The 24,068-nt window shown below is 44.0% G+C and overlaps 1 protein-coding gene across 1 annotated transcript; it reads left to right on the forward strand.

Moving 5' to 3' along the window:
- The first annotated feature begins 3,442 nt into the window (after window positions 1-3,442).
- LOC138199742 (filamin-A-interacting protein 1-like) lies at window positions 3,443-24,022 on the forward strand. Its single transcript, XM_069151902.1, has 6 exons — window positions 3,443-3,563; window positions 12,354-12,646; window positions 13,070-13,243; window positions 13,542-13,720; window positions 19,312-22,120; window positions 22,886-24,022. The coding sequence occupies exons 2-6, from the start codon at window positions 12,359-12,361 to the stop codon at window positions 23,090-23,092; spliced, it is 3,657 nt and encodes a 1,218-aa protein (XP_069008003.1). The 5' UTR covers window positions 3,443-3,563; window positions 12,354-12,358; the 3' UTR covers window positions 23,093-24,022.
- Window positions 24,023-24,068: the final 46 nt, after the last annotated feature.

Consider the following 24,068-nt stretch of genomic DNA (forward strand, 5'->3'; position numbering starts at 1 on the left):
GCTCATTAGCATCTGTCAGCGAGCCCAAAAGTGAAAGCGATGACGTCTGACCAGAGGAGCTGGAAGTGAGCAGACAGTTGCTAATGTTACGGGAGTGTTTTGACGACAGACCTGAGCGTTGGATGGGACCTCAGTCATGACTTCAGCATTCATGGACCTGCGTGAAATATTAAGGTTACATTATCACGTCTGGTTCATAACATGATGAACTGTATTGCCTGACATCATTATGTTTACGTTTCCTTTGATAAAACCTTGAACATAGGTTTACACTAAAGCCGGCTCACAACTGCATGACAGATCTGACTTCTCACAGCATCTTGTATCAATCAAATGAGAGCGATTCATTTCGGATCACATCGTATAAGTGTGGGATCGTTTGCTACTTCAACCAGTCCACATTTGTACAATGATTCATGACAACCGCAGCCTCAGAGGACCGAGACAGGACCAGCGTCCTCTGGGCATTATATATACAGAGTGAAATCACAACAAACCTCTTCCTCACTGGATCCCACCACATGACTTCATTTTGGGTGTGGGAATTATGGCATTCAATCAAAATACCCTTCTCCTGACCTCAGCTTGGAGAGATCTTCCTCTCTGATTCCACATGTAGCAGGATGACTTCATGTGCGGCGGGAAGTCGCCTGTCAAACAAATGTGCTTTGTTTTTGGTCTTTTTCATATTTCTTTTGCTTTGAGTGTCGCAAATGACAATAAAAAAGTAAAACAAATGAATCCGAGGTAGTTTCAGTGGTGGTGACCTCAGAGGTGAGCTGACAGAAGTCACCAGGAAACACCAGTGAAACAATGACAGTAGTGGAAGGTAAGAACCAAAAACAGCGTGTGCGTGTGTCCAGTGTGTATTTATGCCGCTGAAGTGTGTTTTTATTTTATAGAACAAAACATTACATCAGCTCCACACCCACAAAACCATTGGGTGATGGCTTCGTGTGAACTACACTTGTGATTCAGATCTGCATTGCAACACAACAAGTGAAAAAGAGGGAGTGAATGTGTTGATGTCCGTCTGAAATAGTTCCTCAGGGAGTTTATCTGTTGGTTAGCTGCTGTGTCTTTTGTTTGCTTCGGTTTCCACCTCGAGATAAGAGAGTCCGTATGTTAACCAGGCGTTTCTCTCTGGTGACCAGACAGGAAAAAGGCAGCCAGCTGTGCACTCCAAGGATTCCTCACGCTTCTAACTACTGTCAGCATTAAATACGGCACCGCAAACATTTACATGTATGTAGAATTCAGGAGACAATCGTGTCCTCTTTAAATCAATTCAAAATTAGATGGTATTACATCTGATGTCAGAGTCAGCGCCATATTGAAAGCGTAGAGTATAATCAGTGATGCAGGACTAATTATCTGATTGTGAAATGATAAAAAGTGGCTTTAGACTGAGATTGTTCAAAAGTTACGACACCTCTAAAGAGCCAATGGTTGAAACTTCACGGGACACTTTCAATATGTTTTTCTCGAAAAGGACATTTAACTTTTGAAAAAGTGGGTTGACTCCAATAAATAGGTGAACCAAATTTAGGTGTGTTTACTTCCCACCACCGACGTGCACACCCCAACTCCACCGTGCCCTGGCAGCACAGTTAACTATTCCCATTGATGCAGAGCACAATTACTGTACCTCACATTTAGCTTGCTGCCCTGAATTAGATTGTTTTCTGGAAGCGGGGCCAAAAAAACAGTGGAGCTGCCAGAGTTCTGCAGACTTTGGCCGCAGTCCTCTCAAGTCAGCATGTGGCGGTTCTTTGGACCGCTGCTAGAAGCTCGGGTGGTTGCTGTCGCTGGACTTTCCCAGCATGGGAGAATGGCATAGCACGGTTCAGCTGTCACCGAGGGTCAGCGGGGAGAGTGAGCTCTCACCGGCCAGCCGAGACATCGAGCATTCAGCTAGCCTCAGCTGCTAACAGCACCGTGCTGGCAAGAGTGGATGAGTTAAATATAGAGTTACACTTTTAGCCTCTGTGACTCTGGTCCAAAGAGTGCAGAGGGACAATGGTGGACGTCGCTGAGGGACCAGATCTGGCCCGGTGACAAAGGGACATCACAGCACACCTCGGCCTTCCTCACCAGGCAACGGCCTCTTTCAACCGATGAGCGGGAAGACAAGAGGCCCCCCCCCCCCACACACACACACACTTTTACTTTCACACTCATCAACTGGCTTCTTGAAGGGAGAGAAAATGAGAGTTGTGTGTTAGCTGGCAATATGGGACAGAACTGTGGGAGTAAAAGAGGGAGGGAGGGAGAGGAGAGGAGAGGAGAGGAGAGGAGAGGAGAGGAGAGGAGAGGAGAGGAGAGGAGAGGAGAGGAGAGGAGAGGAGAGGAGAGGAGAGGAGAGGAGAGAGGGAGGGAGGGAGAGGAGAGGAGAGGAGAGGAGAGGAGAGGAGAGGAGAGGAGAGGAGAGGAGAGGAGAGGAGAGAGAGCGGGAGGGAGGAAGGGAGGGAGGGAGAGGAGAGGAGAGAGGGAGGGAGGGAGAGGAGAGGAGAGGAGAGGAGAGGAGAGGAGAGGAGAGGAGAGGAGAGGAGAGGAGAGGAGAAGAGAGGAGAGGAGAAGGGCTCTGTTATTGTCCTCAACCTTTCCCTTTTTGACCTGAAGACCTGAGAGGAGAGAGAGAGGGAGAGAGGGAGAGAGAGAGAGAGAGAGAGGGAGGGGGGGGAGAGAGAGAGAGGGGAGAGAGAGAGGGAGAGGGAGAGAGAGAGAGAGGAAGGGAGAGAGGGAGGGAGAGAGAGAGAGAGAGAGGGAGGGAGAGAGGGAGGGGGGAGAGGGAGAGAGAGAGAGGGAGAGAGGGAGGGGGAGAGGGAGAGAGGGGAGAGAGAGAGGGAGAGAGAGAGAGGGGAGATAGAGAGAGAGAGGGAGAGCGAGAGAGAGAGACGGGAGAGAGAGAGGGAGAGAGAGAGGGAGAAAGGGAGGGAGGGAGAGGGAGAGAGAGAGAGAGGGGAGAGAGAGAGGGAGAGAGAGAGGGAGGAAGGGAGAGAGAGAGAGAGGGGAGAGAGAGAGGGAGAGAGAGAGGGAGGAAGGGAGAGAGGAGGGAGAGAGAGAGAGAGGGGAGAGAGAGAGGGAGAGAGAGAGGGAGGAAGGGAGAGAGGGAGGGAGAGAGAGAGAGAGAGAGGGGAGAGAGAGAGGGAGGAAGGGAGAGAGAGGGGAGAGAGAGAGGGAGAGGGAGAGAGAGAGAGGGAGAGAGAGAGAGAGAGAGAGAGAGAGAGAGAGAGAGAGAGAGGGGAGAGAGAGAGGGAGAGAGAGAGAGAGAGAAAGGGAGGGAGAGAGAGAGGGGAGAGAGAGAGAGGGAGAGAGAGAGAGGGAGAGGGGAGAGAGGGAGAGGGAGAGAGAGAGAGGGAGAGAGAGAGAGAAAGGGAGGGAGAGGAAGGGTGAGAGCGAGCGAGCGGAGCTTGAGATGGATCTTGGCACCACTCAGTAACAGACACCACCAGTGGACCAGCCGGAGGATTTAAGTGGACACTTCTCTTGTTTGGAGCCTTTTTCCAGGATTACCTGCTGTGGCCACGAACTGCTCCAACCTGGTGACATCACAGCAGCAGGTAAGTCAACTTCTTTTAGGTTTCTCAAAATGAAAACAACCTGTTTTCTCTCTCTTTGAGTGGGAAACCACGAGTCAAAGACAACCATGTGGTTGTAGCAGAGCGGAGCTTATCAGCTGTTCTGCTTCCAGACTGAAGTCCATGAACCGGCTGAGGTGCAGGCGCTGCTGCTCAGCTGTCATCAACTTTATAAAGCCAATAAAGAGCAGCGTTGGGAAGGAAACAGCTCTCTGCTTCATGTGAGCTGCGGTTGGAACCGTATGAACGGAACAACTATTCCCCAAAGCATGTTCATTAATTCAGCTCACTTTTTATTCACTCCAAATATACGTATTTCTACATTTTGCATGAATTACTCCATGAAGAGACAAGGGACTACTCTTAGTGCCGTTAACGGCAATACAACTTTGGCATTGTGGCAGAAGCACACAGAAAAGAGAAAGTCATGAATCAAACATTTCCAGATGAATCACGTGTTATATTCCTGTATGAATAAGACCATTTAGTGCAAAGAATTTGATGCTTTGCACGTGGGAGGAGAAGAAGCCCAGAGCTCCACCGGCCGACAGGACGGAGCTCAGACAGATTATAAATGTAGGAGATGGTCAGGTCACGTTTAGGAATGACATACTCTCATATTATATCTACACAACTTCTACAGCCGCCAACTTCAACACTTCTGCAGCACCACGGAGCTCCAACTATACCCCCACCCGACCCCACCCCCACCCTCACCACTGCTTCACATTAAGCCATGACGAGCTACAGAAGGATGACATCTTTCATCTTGAATATTTATGGTTGTAATGACGCCAACAAAATGAATTCCATTTCATCCGCATGAAGTCATCCCTGTTTCGGAGGAGACACATGGCTCCTGCTAGTCGCTGGCTGTCAAAGCGTACATCACCTTTCAGAAGCTGAAAAGAAAAGGCAAGCTAGTGCAGGTGTGGCTTATGCTGCTGTTTCCAAGTGTCCAGGGGCCCTGTGCCCCCCCCCACCCCCACCCCCACCCCCCCCTTCATCCCCCTGCACTCAGTGGTATCACCACTGAGTCAAGACAAAGAGAACCAGAGCAGAGATACTGCTCATTAACATTTTTGTACTTGTTCCAGCTTTACCTAAGAGCAGCCTCTCTGGTCTGTGAAGTTCAATCAGCCAAATGGACACTCGAAAAAAAGCCAGATTAGTGAATGTTGACTGGGCAGATATCAGCTCGTAAATGAGTCCGTCTTACTGTAAATCAATTATGTGGACTCTTTAAACTGACAGCTTGGCCGCTTCCCAAAGCCGCATTGATTTGAGCTGCACTAAATGTGTCATTGGCTTACCTCATGACATTACTATATCTCTGTCACTTAGGTTGTTGCACTTGCAGAAGCAGACATAGTTGAGCTGTGAGATGAGCATCGTGTTAGATATCCGTCATGAGGCTGTGAGAAAACAGAGCTTCCTCTTTGTTGCTCCTTTAAGCTTCAATGCTCACTGACCACCATAGCACACAGTCATGAACGATCCGGACTTATCACACTGTATTTATTTGTTCCTCCAAGTCCTCCTGCACATGATCGACTCATTAACCCATTCCTTTCCTACTGCTTTATGCACGCGTGCTGCATGTGTGTGTTTGTGTTTGAATTGGGGCTAATTCGTGCACATGAACAGAAACAGCAGAAGGTGAAGCTCGTCGCCGCCAGTAGTCGGAGTCTTCCTTGAAGGTCTGGAGGGCCTCAACAACAGCTGCCACCGACACATGCACAGCTCCGGTCGTATAAGGGCCTCTGGTCTTGAATTCCAAAAATGCAGTTTAGACACATTTGGATGTTCCACAGAACAGTGGCACTTATAACTCATGTCCCCTTCTTTTAAAAATAAGTCCTATCTCCATAGCAACCCAAGATCTTCTCAACATCATTTGATATGTTGTGTGCAAAATGGCGGAGCAGACTGGCTATAAACAGTAGACGGGTTAATTGGCCCTCGACATTTAATAACATTGGAAGTGGTGAGGTCATTCTTTAAGTTACAGGAGGAACATCCAGGCTGCTGAAAATGTTCCAGGTTCATCCTGGTTTAATGTTTTTCATGTGTGCGCTTCTGTCAGCACATTCATCATGCGTTGCACCACAGCATTGTTCGCAGCGGGGGAAACTGTGACGTAAGAGGCATTTCATATTTCACAAAAGGGGGAAAAGTTGTTGCCATATTTCCAGCCTCCGTCTCCATCCCATAAGCTTCAGCCCTTCATGTTTGTTGAGGGAAGGTGACCTAATCATGCCTCCGTCAGTGACCAGCTCTGTGGGGATGACAGCCACCCAAAGACCTCATCTGTCCACTGATGTGACTGATTTGGAGGAAACAGGCCGATATTTACTGCCAGCGCTCAGATAAGAATGACTGGTCTCTGGGTCGACTGTCACTTGGTGCTGGAGACTAAATATTACACTCTAATTTCAGTTCTTTGCTACCTGCCATTTTATTTTTGTCCCACCTGCAACAATACATTTCAGTCTTTTATTTTTTTTTTCCTCTGTGGAAAAAGGTAAACAAGTGACGACACAAAACAATACAAATGCTGACTTACAACATTTGAATTGGTGGTTTGGAGATTTGGAAGAAACGCGGTCAGCCCACGTATTAAATTATCATTCCAAGCACACCAGAGTGAAACCGTATGTTTACTACAAGACCGACCGTTTACTTTAAAATGGAATTTTCAAGCCTCCAGGGGACAGAAAAGGTCAACACAAGTGCACAAAGTCATTGATCATCACAGATTATTCAGTCTTAAAACGCTTTTAAGGGAATTGTGACCCCCTGTTACCTCTGTTTTGGTCTCCACCACCCTCCGGGTCTTTGGCTTTCTTTACCAGCTAGTACTTCCTTTGTCTGCTGTTTGGTCGTTGTTAGGCAGTTCAGAGTTGGCTTTCATAGAGCTTCTTTTAAACAAATCTCAACATGGGTTAATGTGAGCAGTGAAACTGAACCATACAGTCGATCTATGTGGGCTACAAGGCCAGAACAATAATCTCTATCAAGGACTAAGAAGACCTGTGGAGTGACCATAGACGGTATTTATAGAGATCATTACAGAGAGTAATCTGTGGGTGTGTCATGTCAACGACAAGCAACCTTTTCAGTTATCTCACAGTTCAAAGGAAATAAAGTGACAATGCTTCTATCGATCTGTGAACTGTTGATGCACTTAAATGTATTGTATTGTATGAATATGAGAGCAAAACAGAGAGCGACGGAAATATAAAGTCTGTACAAACAAATTAATGTGTTCAACTATCAACTGACCTCAGAAACTGTTTAGTCAGAAAAACAGATTAGTTCCTCTTCTGTGAGAAAACAGGACAACTCAGAAAAACAGAAAATGAAATCAGCGTAATGCAGCTGTAATTCATTTAGAGAAAATATTTCAGACAAATGTCTCTGTGACTCTGAACCTGCATCATCCATATGTTGTTCTGCTGTTTCTATTCATAGAACAGCCTGAACCGGATCTCTTCCTTGATCTCGTTCCTGTAAAGATGATATCCAGTTATTCCACTCGGTGATCGGTTGATTTTGGTTCTCAGATGCTCCAACTAGATTGAATAAAGTGCTGCTGCTATGCTCCAGAATTTGACAGCACAAATGAACACATTCAGCTCTTAAGAATAGCTGATGTGTTCATGTTTCCCTTAATGTATGTTAAACTAATCATGAGATGGAGGTGAGTCGTGTTTCACAGTATTCAGGATGTGTGCCTGATCACAATATGCATTATGTATTATTAGAGCACGCTTCGTATTGTAAAGGTTTTTCATTGCTCCTCTGGATTTATACCTGGATGATATCATTTTTTTTTTTTTATCAAAGACTTGAGTGAATATTTAACAGCACAACTGCCATAAAAATGTCATATTTTATAAGTGACTGATTCAGGAACTGCCTGAGTTGTTGTTGAGGTGAAGATAACGTGTGTTGGGTCCAATAACAAATAATCGGCCTGCGTGCAGAGTTCCTACATTCCTCTTAGTTTGCTCATCAGTGAAACCTTAACAGTCGGTTCCTGAGAGGATCAAGTTAATGTGACATCAGGAGAATACTACAAGATGAAACCCACCACCGATGCTGACATTTTGCTCCAGTATGTCATGTCAACGTTGGTTAGAGTTATTGTAGCTTTGAGGTATTAATAGAAACCATCACTATGGGGAAGACACGCTGTAAATGCTTTACTTTTGTCCACACGGTCTTTTTTTCCAGCTCATTTTCATATTTCTACCAACAACAGATTCATAAAGGAATGTATACATGTCTGAGTCTGAGTGTTTCTATCTGCACTGTCAGCCTTTTCTGCTGTCTTTTGATTTTCCAAAAGCATGACTGTTATGTAAAGTTTGACTTCAGAGGTCACAGGTCATCGAGGCTGCAGGCACTACCCATCAAAATCCTGGAACAGACTATTACTTTGTACCTTTGCATGCTCACAAAACCTTCAATATTGGATGGATTGACTTGTAGCTTCGAATCTCATCTGCAGCCATATCTTGGCGGGCTGGTGTGTTTTTCTTGTCAGGACGGAAGAGCTTCTCAGGCGCACCGCATTTTATCAGTGTCCTCTGGCGGAACAAGTTGCCAAACGCTCACATGCAAAGACCATTTCCCACTCCTTGTTTGGTCACATTGGGTTTGTGGTGTGAACAGATCAAAACCAGTGAATCAAACAAATCATTTTTCCTATAGCAGGTTGTTACAGTATTTGCAGCTGCTGTTCTCATCCCTCATCTCTGGCAAATGAATTTGGCTGCAAGTTAGACTTTTTTCTCCCGACTGCTCCCCTTCCTCACATTTTCTCTACCTCCACCGAGCACAGTGTTCACCAGGATGATAGCCTTGTATTTCATCAGATAATACAGGTGTCAGTTAGAAGGGCCTGCACTATGGCTATCAGACGGGAATATACTACCAGTTTTAATCTTCATATTGCTTTACAGCTCTGTAACTGAGACATTTGCACTTTAACAGTCACAGGTGTGATATAAAAGTTGCTGCTTAATCTTCCGTTGATTGACGCGTCAGTTAACTTGTTCACCTCTGAAGCTGTGTGCCTGTCATTGAGAGCATCATAAACCCATCTGGCATGTTACAGTGTGCTGTTTATTACATTTTATGCTTGGAGCAAATGTAAATTCATACCAACGATAAAGATCATATAGTGAACATGGGTTTTATAGCCCCTCTTTCCTCTTCAGAATGAAGGCATGTGCTTTGGTGGGGCCTATAAATACTCGTATCTGGGACAACTGGACTTGCCCAAACGTTGAGATAGATTTTGGGTCCCATTTTAAATTTCGGCTTAGACCTTGACTTGGGTCTTGCCAGGTGTCAGGCCCTTCTCTCATTTTAGAGAGGAGTCAGATGCCAGGCAATCATTTGTGCTGATGCTTTAGATGCCATGAATGCGTGTGGGCATTGTGGCGGGTTTATGTCGACCACAGATTAAAGGCTGATTGTCTGCCAGCTCTCCTATATTTTCCATAAAGACAACTGGGAATACCAGACTGGAATGCCGGCCACGTGGCTCAGGAATTCCCATTTGTTTCACTAGAGAGTTCACTACAATCAAGACTGCAGCGACCTGTCAAGGTGGATCAAACTACAAAGACGTCATGTTGATGACAAAGACTGATCAGCTTTGACGATAAATATATAAAAATAATGGACAATAATAACTAAGCCTTGTAGCCCTATACATCATTAGCAGATCCCATGAAATTGCCATGATTATATTACGTATTCCTTTTTCCTACAGTGTCAAGAAAACAGCAAAACTTGGGAACGTTGGACTTTTATTGAAACTCTTTCGTAGTAATAACTGATCAAATGACGACATGCAAAGAGAAAGAAATTCCTCAGTATGACAAAACTACAGAGAATTACCAAACCCTGTGCAGTGTTTTAGCATCTTTCAGCTCATTGTTTATTATTATTATTATTAGTAAGTGTTTATTCAGAGCAAAATATAATGTAGGGGTGTTGTCATAAACAGGTGAATTGAATGGGGCACAGAGATTTAGATCAAGTTCGGACTACTTCACACTTTGACAGTTTTCTGACCTTTAATATGTTTAACTTTCTATTTTCTTTACATGAATTGTTATTGTGCGATAATCACTATGAGTTGTAGCTTTTTCCAGTCAGAGTTATGACTCCAAACACATTCTCCTGCTTGCTCTGTTGAACTCGAGTGACACTGCAAAATGAGATGAGCTGTTACAGTAGCTTCACTGGTGGACATGGCAGCGGCCCAGGAAATAAAAATAAACGCTCCTAACTCGGTGTCGACCATTTTGTCGCTGGTATTTAGGAACTCTGCCCGAGTAATTTACAGTAGGCTATTGCACATGTTTCTATGTTTCATCACTCCCGGGCCCCAGTGGTGGCCGTTTTAATGCCCCCCACGTCTGGCCATCCTTTAAACTCCCTGGCACTGCTCGAATGGTGACATGAACGCTGTAAGCTGCTGTACTACAACCTCGGACTCAATGGAAGTGACTCCACTGCTAAAACTAATAGTTCAAGTAAGAAGGCACTGAAATTAATCTCCAGTTCAGAACCAGATCTCCTTGGAGCCCATGTGCACTCACTGAACTCCCAGAACGAAGATGAGGAATGTACTTAATGTGTTGGTTTGTCAGATATTTTCTTCTTTTCTGTTTGAACTGAGAGATGCAGTCACTGTTATCTTGCACCCTTCCCACTCCTGTGAATGGGTCTTTTTCCTGGAAGCAGGTGGGACTCAAAGAGATTGTTTTCAAGCATCATTAGAATTGACTGCAACTTTCCTGACTACTCTTACAGCGGAAGATAAACATTTTTCTAGATGTGAACCAACAGCTTTGACAGACTGGCTTTCAAATCTCTCAAAATTGTACATAGTCCAAGTCCTCTTCACTTCTCTAGTTTTAATCTCGTTTGTTAGACTGATTGAAATGGTTATTTATTTTGAATATTCATGTATGCACAGTTAAAAACTATTGCATGCGTTCCTGCATGTGCTTCAAAACGAATTCATGACTGTTTGCCAAGCTTATTTAGGATGTCTCAACACATGATTCAGAGGTCAGGGTGCTATGACATCACAGGGCCCTGCAGAGGGGATTTTGGGAATAAGGGGAGTTTTTCTGTTTATAATTAAAAAGAGCTGTTGATGTCATATCTGAATTTGATCACAAAGAGAACTTGCTCAGTGTCTCAAGGCTGTTTTTAAAGATGAGAGGAACATATATCCTAAAGGTGACAGGATAGTCAGGCTTTTATTGCAGTGATTCCAAACCAGGGATGTTTACTTAGCTAATTTAAAAATGTATCTACAACATTTGTATTAAGAAACAAAACCAACAAACAAATAGGATTACACGGTTATAATGCTGACATTCAAAAATCATGAAAAAAATAGAATGAATATCACTTTTAGCTAACCTAAATGGCTGAATATACATTTAGAAGAGCTAAAAGTGACGTTAAACTGGCTGCTAAAAGTAAGCAGTTAAAATAGTTAACTAGCAGTCACAAGTCAGCAGTTTCCAAAAGTAATGACTAAGTGGTTTATATAGTTAAACTAAAATAAAAGGGTTTTTAGTAGCAAGCATAAAGTAATGACTGAGCAGCTGAAGCTGGTTGTTTAAACTAGTTTAATTAGTCTAAAGTTATTTAGAAGCAATTGAAATAGTCAAAAGACAAAGAATGAACAAAGTTGCTGAAAGTAGGCGTTAATGGCTGAAATAAGTTGACTAAAAGTAACACACATTTCTACAAGCTAAAGGTTTTGGTTAAACTCTTTAAATTGGTTGCAAAAGCAATTTATAAGCAGTTGAAAGAATTATAATTTTTTTCTTAATTTTTTTTTATAAACAGTTCAAATTAGCTTAAGATAATGTATAAATGGTGAATGTCCAGCTTTGCACGTGACTGTAATATGAATGTGATTCATCTCAGTGATGTAATATTGTTAAATGATGGCCACTGGAAAACCATTTCAAACAAACCTTTGGAACATAAGAGATGATGAGGGGTACGTGGGACAGGAAACGTTGGGTGTCACTGATAGAGTGAACTGTACTGCAGTGAACCACACATGTACTAACTCCTCAATGTGTTTAAATAATCAGGCTTCCAACAGAAGCATGCTTCACCTCAACACGATGGGTGTTGTTATAAATTAATCTTTATGCCTGTTGTCAATGGATTTATTTTCGGGATCTGCATAATGTGTTGAACTCAGACTTTTAGAAGCAGCAGGTAAAGATCGAACACCCACGAGTGTCACAAATATGTTTCCAGACCGTCGACACTCAGCACAAGATACCAAACCGTTGTGAATGGGAATATCAGGAGTGCTCACGCTCCCACACACAATGCACAAACACTTGGATGTTTATTCCAGATTGGGAATGTTGACATAGGACAATGTTATCCAGCTGTAATGTGCACAGTATGTGTGTGTTTGTGTGCACGTCGTTGTAGAAAAAGTGGATCAGGAAGACAGTAAAAAGGGAGTTAAGGAAAGCTTATCAAGGCTAAAGTCATAAAATTCACATAAATTGTGTCCATGCAAAAATACAATCTGAAGTTTTACACTACAGACGACCAACTTCAGTTAAAACCTGTGGTTAAAACCACATGGGAGAGGCATGCAAGGGAAAAATCACAACACAAACTATGCCTGAAAAAAAAGAAAAAGACACATGATACATACCATTTCCAAAAAATATTTGTCTTCTGTCCCTGGTCCAGGTAAGATGAGGTCCAAAGGCAGTGGGGTGGAGAGCCCGGCCAATGGGATGCTTGGGGTTCCACAGGGGGACCATGACATCAGCCAAGAACAGGAAGTGGGTCTGCCTGTGAAGAGCCTGAAGGCCAAAGTTCAGCACAAGGAAGGTGAGGACACGTTAGAGGTGGAGGTGATCTCCAACAAAGAGAAGCTGCTGCTGGATTCCACCGAAGCTGGAGACAAAACGGGGGACATCATGGATCTGTCCAAAGAGGATCTGCTGAAACTGATGGGGATCATGGAGGGAGAGGTTCAGGTGGGTGGGTTCATTTTGTATCTGACCTTTGACCTGCTGCAAGAAGTAAGAGCAATGAATGAGAGAAGAAAACATACCTGAAGCCAAAGTGTCTATACTGTCTTTGTTTGGAGTTACATTGCAGTTTTTGCACAACAGCTCTATCTTGTGGTTGAAAGTGGCAGTTTAAGAAGATGTGCCTTGTGTTCACCGAGTGACTGCGTTGAGAGAAGTCAGGAATGCAGAGTGATGATCCAACAATCCAACGAAAGAGCAATTTAAATACACTAAAATGGGATTCGCTGGATCCAGATATATCTGAGAAAAATACCACGTTCACAATGTGACCGAGGCCATTTTTACCGCATCATTTCTCACACCTGTCACTCCTCCTCCTCAAGCCATGACATGCTGTATCATCTGTGTATGTCTGTGTGTCTTCAGGCCCGAGAACATCTTATCTGCATGCTGGAGTCCAAACAGACTCCCCCATCGGCCCTCGAGTCCCAGTATGGCTCTGCAGTACCTGCCTCGGCTCTCCGAGCCCTGCGGAGGGACGGCGTCATCGCCGGCACCAAGCCGCACAACCGCAGTGTCTACCGGAAGCCCATGGTGGAGGTCAGTCGGCAACTGTCAGTCACAGAGATGTTTTGTGTTGCCAGCAGGTTTTCAAAACGTGCCTCTAAAGTCACACGGGATGATGAAGATTAGGTTTTTCTTATTAACAGGTTTACTGGGCTCGAAACATCTAAACCCTAAAGCCAAGAAAATTCACAAGACAAACATTAATAAAAGTCATGTTTCTGTCGACACCTTGCAGGAGGTTATTGCTACAAAATACTTGGCAGGTTACAGCGCAGCAAAATGAAACTCCATTTTTGTATGGGTCCTTGGTGTTTGTCCCGGTGTGTCTCAGCTGGAGCGCCTGCAGGAGAAGCACAAGGAGACGTACCGGCGGATGCTGGGTCAGTTGCTGCTCGCGGAAAAGAGTCACCGTCGCACCGTCCACGAGCTGGACACCGAGAAACGCAAACACGTCGACTACATGAACAAGAGCGACGACTTCACCAACCTCCTGGAGCAGGAGAGAGAAAGGTGAGGAGGAGAGCAGCTTTAACACAACAGAGCCAAGTCAATGCAGCCAAACACTTTCAACTTCAGATTTTTTAACTATCAGATCATTTGAAATAACATAATATTTGCAAAAAGTATTTGCGATATATAGATCAATAGACAATAAATTCAGGAATACAACAGTGTTTTTGTAATGGTGACATACATTATAATCATGGATTGTAAATATATGTCAAGGAAGATAAATATTATACCTATAAATCTATAAAGTTATTTACTGTTTCAAGAGAAACAATATATATTTCATACATGTGGAATTAGTTGGTGAAACATGCTGGTGAAAGAGCAGAAAGTGAAAACATGAATTACAGCAGCAATGTGGTTCATTAAACCTGTGTGGAACAAATGAAATGATGGAGGTGAGAGGATCCAGGGAGAAAATCCAGAAAAGGAACGTATTGATATTGAATAGTGTTTGAAAAATGACCTCATCAACCCACTGAAGCACGAGAGAAGTGAAGGAGGCGTGATAACCTCACATATGGCAGCATGACAGGGAGAGGCACAGGAAGGTGAGGAAGGGGTCAGGCTATTGGAACGAGGGAGGTCATGTATGTGTGTGTATGTGTGTGTGTGTGTGTGTGTGTGTGTGTGTGTGTGTGTGTGTGTGTGTGTGTGTGTGTGTGTGTGTGTGTGTGTGTGTGTGTGTGTGTGGAGGGAGGGGGGGGTGTATCACGTGTGTGTAGAGGGCCTCACAGCAATCGAATGCGCTTGCTTGTGCGAGTGTGGATGTGCACTGAATACGTATGAGAAAGGAAGCCCTACTAATTAAAAGCACTCACAGATGAAAGTGTTCAATTGGCTGTTGCTCGTTGGAGAATGAATTTTGTTGCGATGCCCAAAACAAATTACTGTTCATTCACACAACGACCCTGAGAGATGTGGATGTTATGCACATTGTTGGTATTAATGGAAGTTAATTTGGGATTTTGCAATTTGCATTTTTTGTTTGCATTTGTAATTCTGTACTGTTCACATAGAAAGAGCACAGAGCCATCTGTAGAACCGACTGGAGACCGCTCTGCTATATTTCATGAACTGTCCAACAGTTCATTTGTAGTTGTGACCCAGCGCACGCTACCTCGCTTACTTCAGCTTTACTGCAGGATGCAGGAGACAGACTGTAGCAGCTAAATCATGTCAGCTGAGCTCCCATCACAGGTGATGCACTCGCAGAAAAGATGGTTGGAGGAAAGAGCATTAGATCATAGCTTTGTGTTACAGCTAACCCTCAGGCTGCTTTCACCAGGAAGGCACACTGGAATAAATAAAATGTTTAAAGTTGGATGTCTTTCAAATTCTATCTAATTAGTTTAGGAAATATTCAGTGAAATGTGTGCAAAATACACTATTTGATATTTGTGATGTTGAACGCATACTTTGTTCTCTGGAGAATTTTGAGTGACATTCTACCAACTCGGCTCCAAATCCACATCTAACCTGAAGCTAAATGTACGCATGCAAGACGACAGAGATAAACCAGAGACAAAATCACAGGATGAAAGTCAAGTTTTCCTTTTGATGAGCAGGCAAATTTGTGCATGTTTCCATCTTGAGAAAATGATGTTGTAATAGTACAGGTGGGCCTTCAGGACGTGTTGAACAGAAACACGACTAAGTGTCTCGCTGCAGGTTTGCTCATATTTGCTGTTTTGCACTAAACACAAGATAAGGCTGATGGGAATATCATTTTAGGTATTTAGAGTCGACTTTAGAATTGTCAGGGATCACTGAATTATTATACTTTGTCCTGAGAAGGACATGAATATCTAGATTTCATGGCCGACCATCCAAAATGTCAACTTCATGCAGGCAGTGAGAGGAACCGTCAGAGGAATTACATGCCAATCCATCTGATGTATTTCATTTTGAACAAAATTGCTGTGACTGACTGACGCTGCCTTCCTTATATCCAGGCTGCTAGAGCGGCTAATTACTATCAAAGCCTCTAATGATTGGATACACCAAGGCTGAGCTTCAGTGGAAGCATATGGTGCAAATTACATCTGAACCGACTACTTTACTTCTACTTGATCCTTGGTTTGCATGCATGGAAGAGTTGACCTCCTTCTTATGCCAGGTAGTTTCCAACAGGTTCTTTGGCTCGTGTACAGGTCGGCCTCTGTCACCTCAAAGAGGTCTTGTGTAAAAGGATGAGCTCGGCTCGGTCTTAGTCTGTCAGCACCTGTCAGACTCTTCTGTTCCATGAAAGGAGACAAAACGCAGAAACATAAATTGGCAGGGAAAAAAAAAGGATCTAAGCTGTGGATGGACTCGACACCAATACAGACATGTTCACATAAAAGTTAACCTTTTCCCAAAAATATATCTGCTGTCAAAATGTAACGTGACGCCTCTTTGGCACATTCAGTGAAGAGGCCGCCGAGCACGGCCGAGATTAATATGGAAATATTGTTGTGTTTTCTGATTTCTGTTGGATAAAATTTGGTACAGTTGCAATTGAGAATTGTTCTGATTTAAATTCATTATTAGTCAGTAAAAATGTCAGTTTTTGTTTTTCAGATCTCACTCTGGCGTGGAGGTAGTGACAAGTGCTCTTATCTGTTTTTCATTTTGGCCGTACAGGTGTGGAGCTGTTTCTGAATTTTGGGTTGATGTTTAAGCTTCGGGCCTATAAGAGGTTATCATACTGTGGAAAAACATGGCATGAGTCTAACACCTACACAAAACAAGGCATCGGTAGTATCTGTCTTCCATGTCTGGTAGCACTCACTCTGACATTCGATCTCTCTGGTGAGAAGCCTCTCATCATCTCATCCGTACTGATGTGACCCCCTCCAGACATCTGGGTGAGAGTGAAGAGAGAAAAGTCAAAGGTCTTGTGCCAAACATCTGGAGGAATCCAGAGGTTGGGCACAGAGGAGGCTGTTTCTGACTGCTATCAGCCATTAACACCCTTTCAGGCAACACAACAATTTACACGTCAAGAAGTTAACATTTTTAAGTGGCATGGAGGAATGTGTGCGGACTGACGGAAGAAACAGCTCCTGCTCCCGAAGAGACTTTAAAGAGCGTTCAGTCACGCAGGCAAAAGAAAACGCTGACCTGCCGCAGATCAAATATTCAACAGTCTTTCAACATCAAGTACAGTACGATGTAAACCTGCTGTGGTCGCCCGCAAATACTCCAACGTCCACTTTGCCTCTGACTTATTTCTTTTAACACTCAGTCAGTACATATGCACACACTGTACATCATCCCTGTGACTCACTGAGTGCTTATTTCTGTCAAGACAGGTCATTACTGTACAACACGGTGCTCTAACAGCTTTTTGGCAGTTCTTGTCTGCTTCAATCCTCAACCTCTTGACACCGAGGGGCTGCAGCGCCTCTGAGCAAATTCCTCAAGAAACACGGGATGAAATGTTGTTCCATAATGAACAAAAATGTTCTCTTGTGGATGTTGGCTTATGGATCGCACCTGTGTATCCGCTTAGGCAATGCTTTTATATTTTTATGCACCCACATCTGAATTGAAAGAAGTTTGGGCCATTACTAAAAAACAAACCACCTGCCATGAGTTTGAACACTTAAAGATAAAATGTTAACACGTATTTGCTCTTTTGAACATGTTCTTTGCTTTTTCTACATTGACAGTCACATATGTGTATTTGGTTGCTTCTGACATGATATAGTGTACACAGCCAATTTGTCCAGAGTTATTCCTTCCTTAGTAACAGTAAACTGCAGTTCTTACATGACTTGACCATCAGTACCAAATGGCAATGGCATCATAACTTTGACCTTTGCATGAAAGTAAATTTAGAGCGCCAATTTCTAGGGTGTCAATGACATCTGACTTTTTAAGTATTAATTTTATGAGCTGCCCTCTGGGATCTGGCTGGTTGCTTTGTACAGTAGCCAGGTGTGCTACTTAAAGCTGTTAATAATATGAATCAATTGAGGTGTTTATATTCAAACTGGAAAATCTAAATTTTGAGTTTAAAACTGCATTAACTTGTGTAGGATGAGGGGTTGTTGAACTGTGGTTTGTTGAGCGGTTAACTGTATCTATACAGTCCTGAGCAACGGTCTGGACATCACGTTTCATAAAGGTATTGTCATGGCTCTATCCTCCCAGATCCTCTTCACCTCAAGGGAGAAATCCAACTCACTCATATCTGGTTTCCTCATCATATACAGACTTTGCAGAGAACCCCATTCAAGTCCAGTTTCCCCTCAAGTGGAACTACAGCAGACGTTCTCTCCTGTCTCTGGTACCAGTGAGATTATGGCATCCGGTCTGCAGAGGCAATATCCTGTGCACTTTGGAAAATGGAGATATCATTTAATTTGCACCAAACCTGAGTTCATCTGACAAATTGTTTGTATTTATTCCTTCTTTATAGCACCTTTGTAGACTTTCTGATGATGAACCTCTACACGTCTATAGTTGTCAAGTTTTATGGAAAGATTCAAACTGAGTGGAGTTTTGCAAAACACTCCCACCGTGGCAAAGGTCCCACCCCCTTCCCAGTGTCCAGAGCAGAGCAGAGCAGCACATACACACACTACTGCCTTATATGGATGACGTGACATCACTCACTAGAGGTTCGGTAGTGCTTCACTGTATTTATGCACCTTCCATCGTCCTGATAACATGCCTGGAAGGTGACGGTGGAAGATCTGTAGGAAACGAGGCCGCTGATACTTCTTCTGCTTTCTCAGTGGATTTTGCATGATAGCAAACAAAGTCTGTGTGCTGCTTGTAGAGCAACCGTAGTAGGTAAGTTTTGATTTGGGTTTGTTTCTGAGGTCTTGTGACTCGATGAATGAGGCTCATCTGGAACCTTCAGAGGTTGTTTATGATGCACCATCTTCATTGTTGTGTTGGTGCCTATCTTAATTTGGTTTTACTTTGCAATGCAAAAACTGGCAGGCTCAATTTTGCATGAGAGTGTCCCTGGCAGTGTGCAAGGAGAAGATGAAACTGCATTCACTCTGCCTTGCATGCATTTTGTTGGAGCCGGAGATGAGAATGGGCATGAGCAGCATAGAAAGAAGCTGAGAGAAAAGACGACCACTTGGTGAGGGGGTGTTAGTAAAACTTTCACTAGCAGTTTGTGTTCTTCGTCTCAATCCCAGCAGGGATCAAAAATAGCCAGCGTTTGGGAGTTGCAGTGTTTTTTGACCGCTTTTCTTCTTGATCGTCAGCATGTATAATCTGTTTTGTATGGGAAAATATACTGTGTTTGAAAATCAGTTGTTTTATCCATGTTGTTCCAAGAAAGTTTGACATGACTTGAAGTGTTGTTTAAAATATATTATTTGATTATTTATTGAAAAAAAATAGTGGGGTTCTGTTGTTTGTTATATTCATAAACAAAACTTTAACGTGCACTAAATAAATAAATAAGATATTCTGACAAGATTTAGGACTAGTAGAAAGGTTACTCGGGTGTAACGACTGCCTCCATTAGTTCATTTACTTACATTTTCATGACAAAAATACAAACATGGACACTTAAAATGCAAAGCCAACTAACAGCAAAATAATGCCCTCGCTTTGTTTGTTCCCCCTCACACATGCAGGTTGAAGAGGTTGCTTGAGAACGAGAAAGCCTACCAGGTAAGAAAGGAGAACGAACACTCCAAACGTCTGGCCAAGGTGCGAGAAGAGCTCGTCAAACTTAAGTCCTTTGCCCTGATGTTGGTCAATGAGCGCCAGCAGCACATGGAGCAAATGGACCAACAGAGCCAGCGGGTCCGAGAGCTCAGCCAGCAGCTGCAGCAGCGGGAGCAGGCTCTGAGCGAGGCTAGAGAGCGCGCTCAGGAGGATGGCCACAGGGTGCTGAACCTGGAGGCTGAGCTGAAGGAGAAATCTGGCAAGCTCACCCAACAACACGAGGAAATGAATGCCAAGCTGGCCAGTCATGAGCTCCACAATCGTCAACTTAATGCCAAACTGTTGGGGCTTACGCACAAAGTGGAGGAGCTGGAGGAAAGCAACAAGGCCTTGAGGAAATCAGAGGAGGAACTGCAGGAGCTCAGGGAGAAAATCAGCAAAGGAGAGTGCGGTAACTCCAACTTGATTGCCGAGCTGGAGAACTTGCGTAAGCGGGTGCTGGAGATGGAAGGAAAGGACGAGGAGATTACCAAGACAGAGAATCAGTGTAAGGAGTTGAGGAAGAGGTTACAAGAAGAGGACAGCAGAAGTAAAGACCTCCGACTGGAAGTGGAGAAGCTCCAAAAGAGAATGATGGAGTTAGAAAAACTTGAGGGTGCATTCGGCGTTAGCAAAGCTGAGTGTGCACAGTTACACACGGCTCTAGAAAGGGAGAAGGGCCTAACCAAAGAGCTTTCAGATGAAGTCGTAGCTCTCAAGATCCGCATGAAAGAGCTTGAGTCCTCCGAGCTCCGGTTGGAAAAGTCTGAGCTCAGCCTCAAGGATGACCTGAGTAAGCTGAAGTCACTGACGGTTGCTTTGATGGAGGAGCGAAAGACCCTGATAGAAACCGTGAAGTCAGACGAGAAGAAAAAGGACGACTTGAGCAAGATGGTAAAAGTTGAACAGGGTAAGGTTATGGAGGTGACTGAGAAACTGATAGAAGAAAGCAAAAAGCTCCTGAAATTTAAATCAGAGATGGAAGCCAAAGTTGAGACTTTAACCATTGAAAAAGGGGACCTTAGTACTAAGCTGGCTTCTGAAATTGATAAAACTGAGGATCTTAACTTTAAGGTCAGCCAAATGAAAAAGAGGTTAGATGGGTTTGAGCTAGCAGAGAAGCCATCTGGGAAGAATTTGGTCTTTGGTGAACTGGGAAGAACGTCTGACCCCATGAGAAGAGACGACAACAAAGTCAAGGAACTCACGTTTGAAATTGAGCGTCTGAAAAACCGCCTCAAACAACTTGAAGTGGTCGAGGGAGATCTGATCAAGACAGAGGATCAGTATGATATGTTGGAGAAAAGGTTCATGACTGAACAGGACAAAGCCAACGTTCTTTCCCAGCAGGTGGAGGAAATGAGGAATCAGATAGCACGAAACAAAGCAATTGAGAAAGGAGAGGAGGAAAGCCGGGAAGAGGACCTCGGACAACGATGCAGGAGAGAGGAGACCAAAACCAGGGAACTACAAGCTGATGTGGCGGCCCTGAAGGAGAAGATCCATGAACTGATGCACAAAGAAGACCAGCTTTCTCAGCTCCAGGTGGACTACTCTCTCCTACAGCAGAGGTTCATGGAAGAGGAGGAGAAAGCCAAGAACATGGGCACTGAAGTTTTCCATCTCACCAAAGAACTGGAGGTAGCGAAGCGTCATAGTCGAGCGCTGCGGCCCAGTTTGAATGGAAGGAGAATCGTGGATGTTGCTGTGACATCAACTGGAGTACAGACAGAGGCATTGTCCTGTGGTCCAGCAGAGGAGGACACCACGGCAGTGTTCATCAGGAAGTCTGTTCAAGAAGAGAATCACATTATGAACAACCTGAGACAGAAATGCCTGAAGAAGCCCACAGAGAAAAGCAGTGCTGTTGAACGTTGCACTTCGTCGAGCAGCGACTTTGGTATCAAGAAATCCTGGATTCCCTGGATGAGGAAAAAGGACAACACCCCTCAAGAGACCAACCTAGAAAAGCCTCTGCACATCAGTGGAGATCATTTGCCTTCAGAGATGACTGTGACCCAGAAGCAAAGGCAGCCTTTACACATTCGAGTCACACCAGATCACCAAAACAACATGACCACTCTTGAAATCAGCAGCCCGACGGCTGAGGACGTTTTCTCGAGCTCAGCACCTCTCAGCCCGAACCCATCTCAACCTAAATCCAGAATCACAATCATTCCCACCTACTCTGCTCCGACCAATCGAAGAAAGTCCTCTGCGGGACCCCAGGGCCCCGAGAGGGCCAAGTCTCCAGTCACCATCACCACTATATCGAGAGCCAAGTCTCCAGCGAGCATCAAAGCCTCCTCCACCCCCTCAGGACGGCCGCTGTCCCCCATGTCTATTATGACGGTGAGCACGGCCGTAGTGCCTGAAGCATCGGCCTCTCCAGAGCCCCAGGAGATGACCATGGGCCGAGCCGTGTTCAAGGTTACCCCTGAGAAGCAGATGGTGCCAATGCCTGTACGAAAGGGCCATAACAACACGAGCATCATCACCACCACAGAAGATAACAAGATCCATATTCATCTGGGTAACAGCATCACCCCGAAGATGGTCGTCAGGCCGGCGGCCGCTGTAACGGAAAGCAAAGAAATGACCTTATCGACGGGCACTGTTCTGCGTTCACCCCGTCAAATCACCACCACAACTACCAGGAGCACACAGAGCAAAGTGATGAGCACCATTACAATATCCCCCGTTACATCCCCCACCTCCAGACCTTCACAGAGCACGGTAAGTTCATTCACCTGCAATTAGTTTTATTAGGCTCTCTGGCTTTAAAATGCATGGCTCAACAAAACTATAAATTCATTTGTGATGGTTTATAGCTTATTTTCCCCAAATGTACGACTATTTATTTAAGTTCCATCGAGTCTTTTCCTCACTGTGTTGAATTTTTAATTTCTCTTAACTTTTTAAAATATGATTACAGGACGAAAGCAAATGTGGTTTGAGATTACACATTAAATGTTTTTATGTGGTAAAATAAGTTCCCTTTCAGCTCCAGTTCACCCGGCTGGAGATGGAAGAGGAAGCAGCGCTGTGTTGGTGTTTCAGTGGACCTTGTAACAGGCTCTTTGTGGTTCACATGGATAGCGTGATAGAAGCGGCCGTATGGGCCGGCCTCAGAACAGCAGAGCTAATGATGTGGCATTTTGCCACCCTGCTACACTCATGCTGTAATTTATAGTTGTTACACAGTGTTTACATTCACAAACAGCCATGCAGGGCTCAGTGCCCTCCGGCTGACACAAAACAGCCTCGCATCAGTGACAGCGCACTGAAACTGGCCTGGACGAGCCCTCACACACTGAGGTTGAAGTGGAAGAACGGATAAATATTTACATTTTTCATTCACACAGTTCCTATGATCATTTATATTGTTTAGAAATTCTTTTTTTTTTTTTTTTCCCCTGTAATGGGGTTCACCTCTTTTCTCTCTCTGGTGCTCCGCTGTCTTCATTCTGCTGTCCTCTCTTTCTCCCTGTGGTCAAACAGCCTGGGCACGATGCCCAGCCGCCTCGTTCAGGACTGACCCGCATCCCAATGTCCAAGAGCCTGAAGACAGGAAAGGCTGTGCTGGGATCTCTGGGGATGTCGGGTGGAGTGAAGATGGAGTCACGAGCTGAGAGTCAGTCTGTGAAGATAGAAGTTAAGAAATCCACTGTGAATAGCAATACTTTACAAAATGGAGGAAAAGCCTGATTGACAGCTACAGTGCGGTACTTTTCTATACAAATGAACAGCCGTTACATTCAAGCCTGTAATTTACTCACGGCTGATCAAATCTACCAGTCAGAGAAATCTCTGTGTTTCTCTGAATATCACGTTTTCACATCCTTCGTCTGGTGTGACATTCAGGCTCACCGCCTGAATCCAAACCGGCCGTGCAACTTCGGCCGAGCTCAGTCACCAGATAACTTCCGGTTTATCCCTATATGAACTTCATTGGGGCTAAAATACTTCAATCCTGCGGCTCTTCTAGACTTTCCAAATGTCATCAGACCAAGCGGATTACATTTTTTATAGTGAATTGTGTCATTTTGCGAGGGTTGTGACGCCTTTTATTTCATTCATACACCATTTATCCACCGTTTTATAGCTGCAACAGTAGTGATGAAGTCGGCTACAGCAGAACCTACGATGCAAACACACGTCGACTGAATATTTGTAATTACTCTGACTGGCAGAAAGGGGAGATAAAAGTTTTGCACTGCAGGTTTCAACACCTTTTAAATGGTGCTTCAGAAATACCCTTTATAAAAAAACAACAACTCAGAAAATACAAGGCAAAGAGGCATTTCTCTTTTTTGTAATTAAACAAGCCATTATTTTATACTTGTTGTACAGTCTTTTCTACTTATCTGTCTCATGCATTTCTGCAATTTAGATGGAAACATATCCATTGTTTTTACAGTGTGTATTTTGATGTGCATTTGGTTTAAATATTACATCAGACTGTGCTGCTACTAACGGCTTCTGGCTTTGAGTTGTTGTCTCGCATATAAAGAGTTTGTTGATAATATTTTATAAGGACACATTATAGGTCAAACATCCTTTTGTTGTGTAAATTAGGTTTATTTTTGTGTAAAGGATTTGTATTGAAAATCATTTTAAATAAATGTGATATCAGAGGGCAGTGTGACATGCTTTTTTATGGCGGGAAATGATAAACAAAATA

This window comes from Embiotoca jacksoni, unplaced genomic scaffold (assembly GCF_022577435.1).
Source record: "Embiotoca jacksoni isolate LCO1_2020_lvr unplaced genomic scaffold, fEmbJac1.0.p SCAF_18, whole genome shotgun sequence".
Taxonomy (NCBI): Eukaryota; Metazoa; Chordata; class Actinopteri; family Embiotocidae; genus Embiotoca; species Embiotoca jacksoni.

Bases quoted from the DNA above. Each gene is read 5' to 3' on its own strand.
- LOC138199742 (XM_069151902.1), top strand. From the start codon at position 12,359: ATGAGGTCCAAAGGCAGTGGGGTGGAGAGCCCGGCCAATGGGATGCTT. The intron at 12,647-13,069 runs GTGGGTGGGTTC...GTGTGTCTTCAG, and splicing joins TCATGGAGGGAGAGGTTCAG to GCCCGAGAACATCTTATCTG. The intron at 13,244-13,541 runs GTCAGTCGGCAA...GGTGTGTCTCAG, and splicing joins ACCGGAAGCCCATGGTGGAG to CTGGAGCGCCTGCAGGAGAA.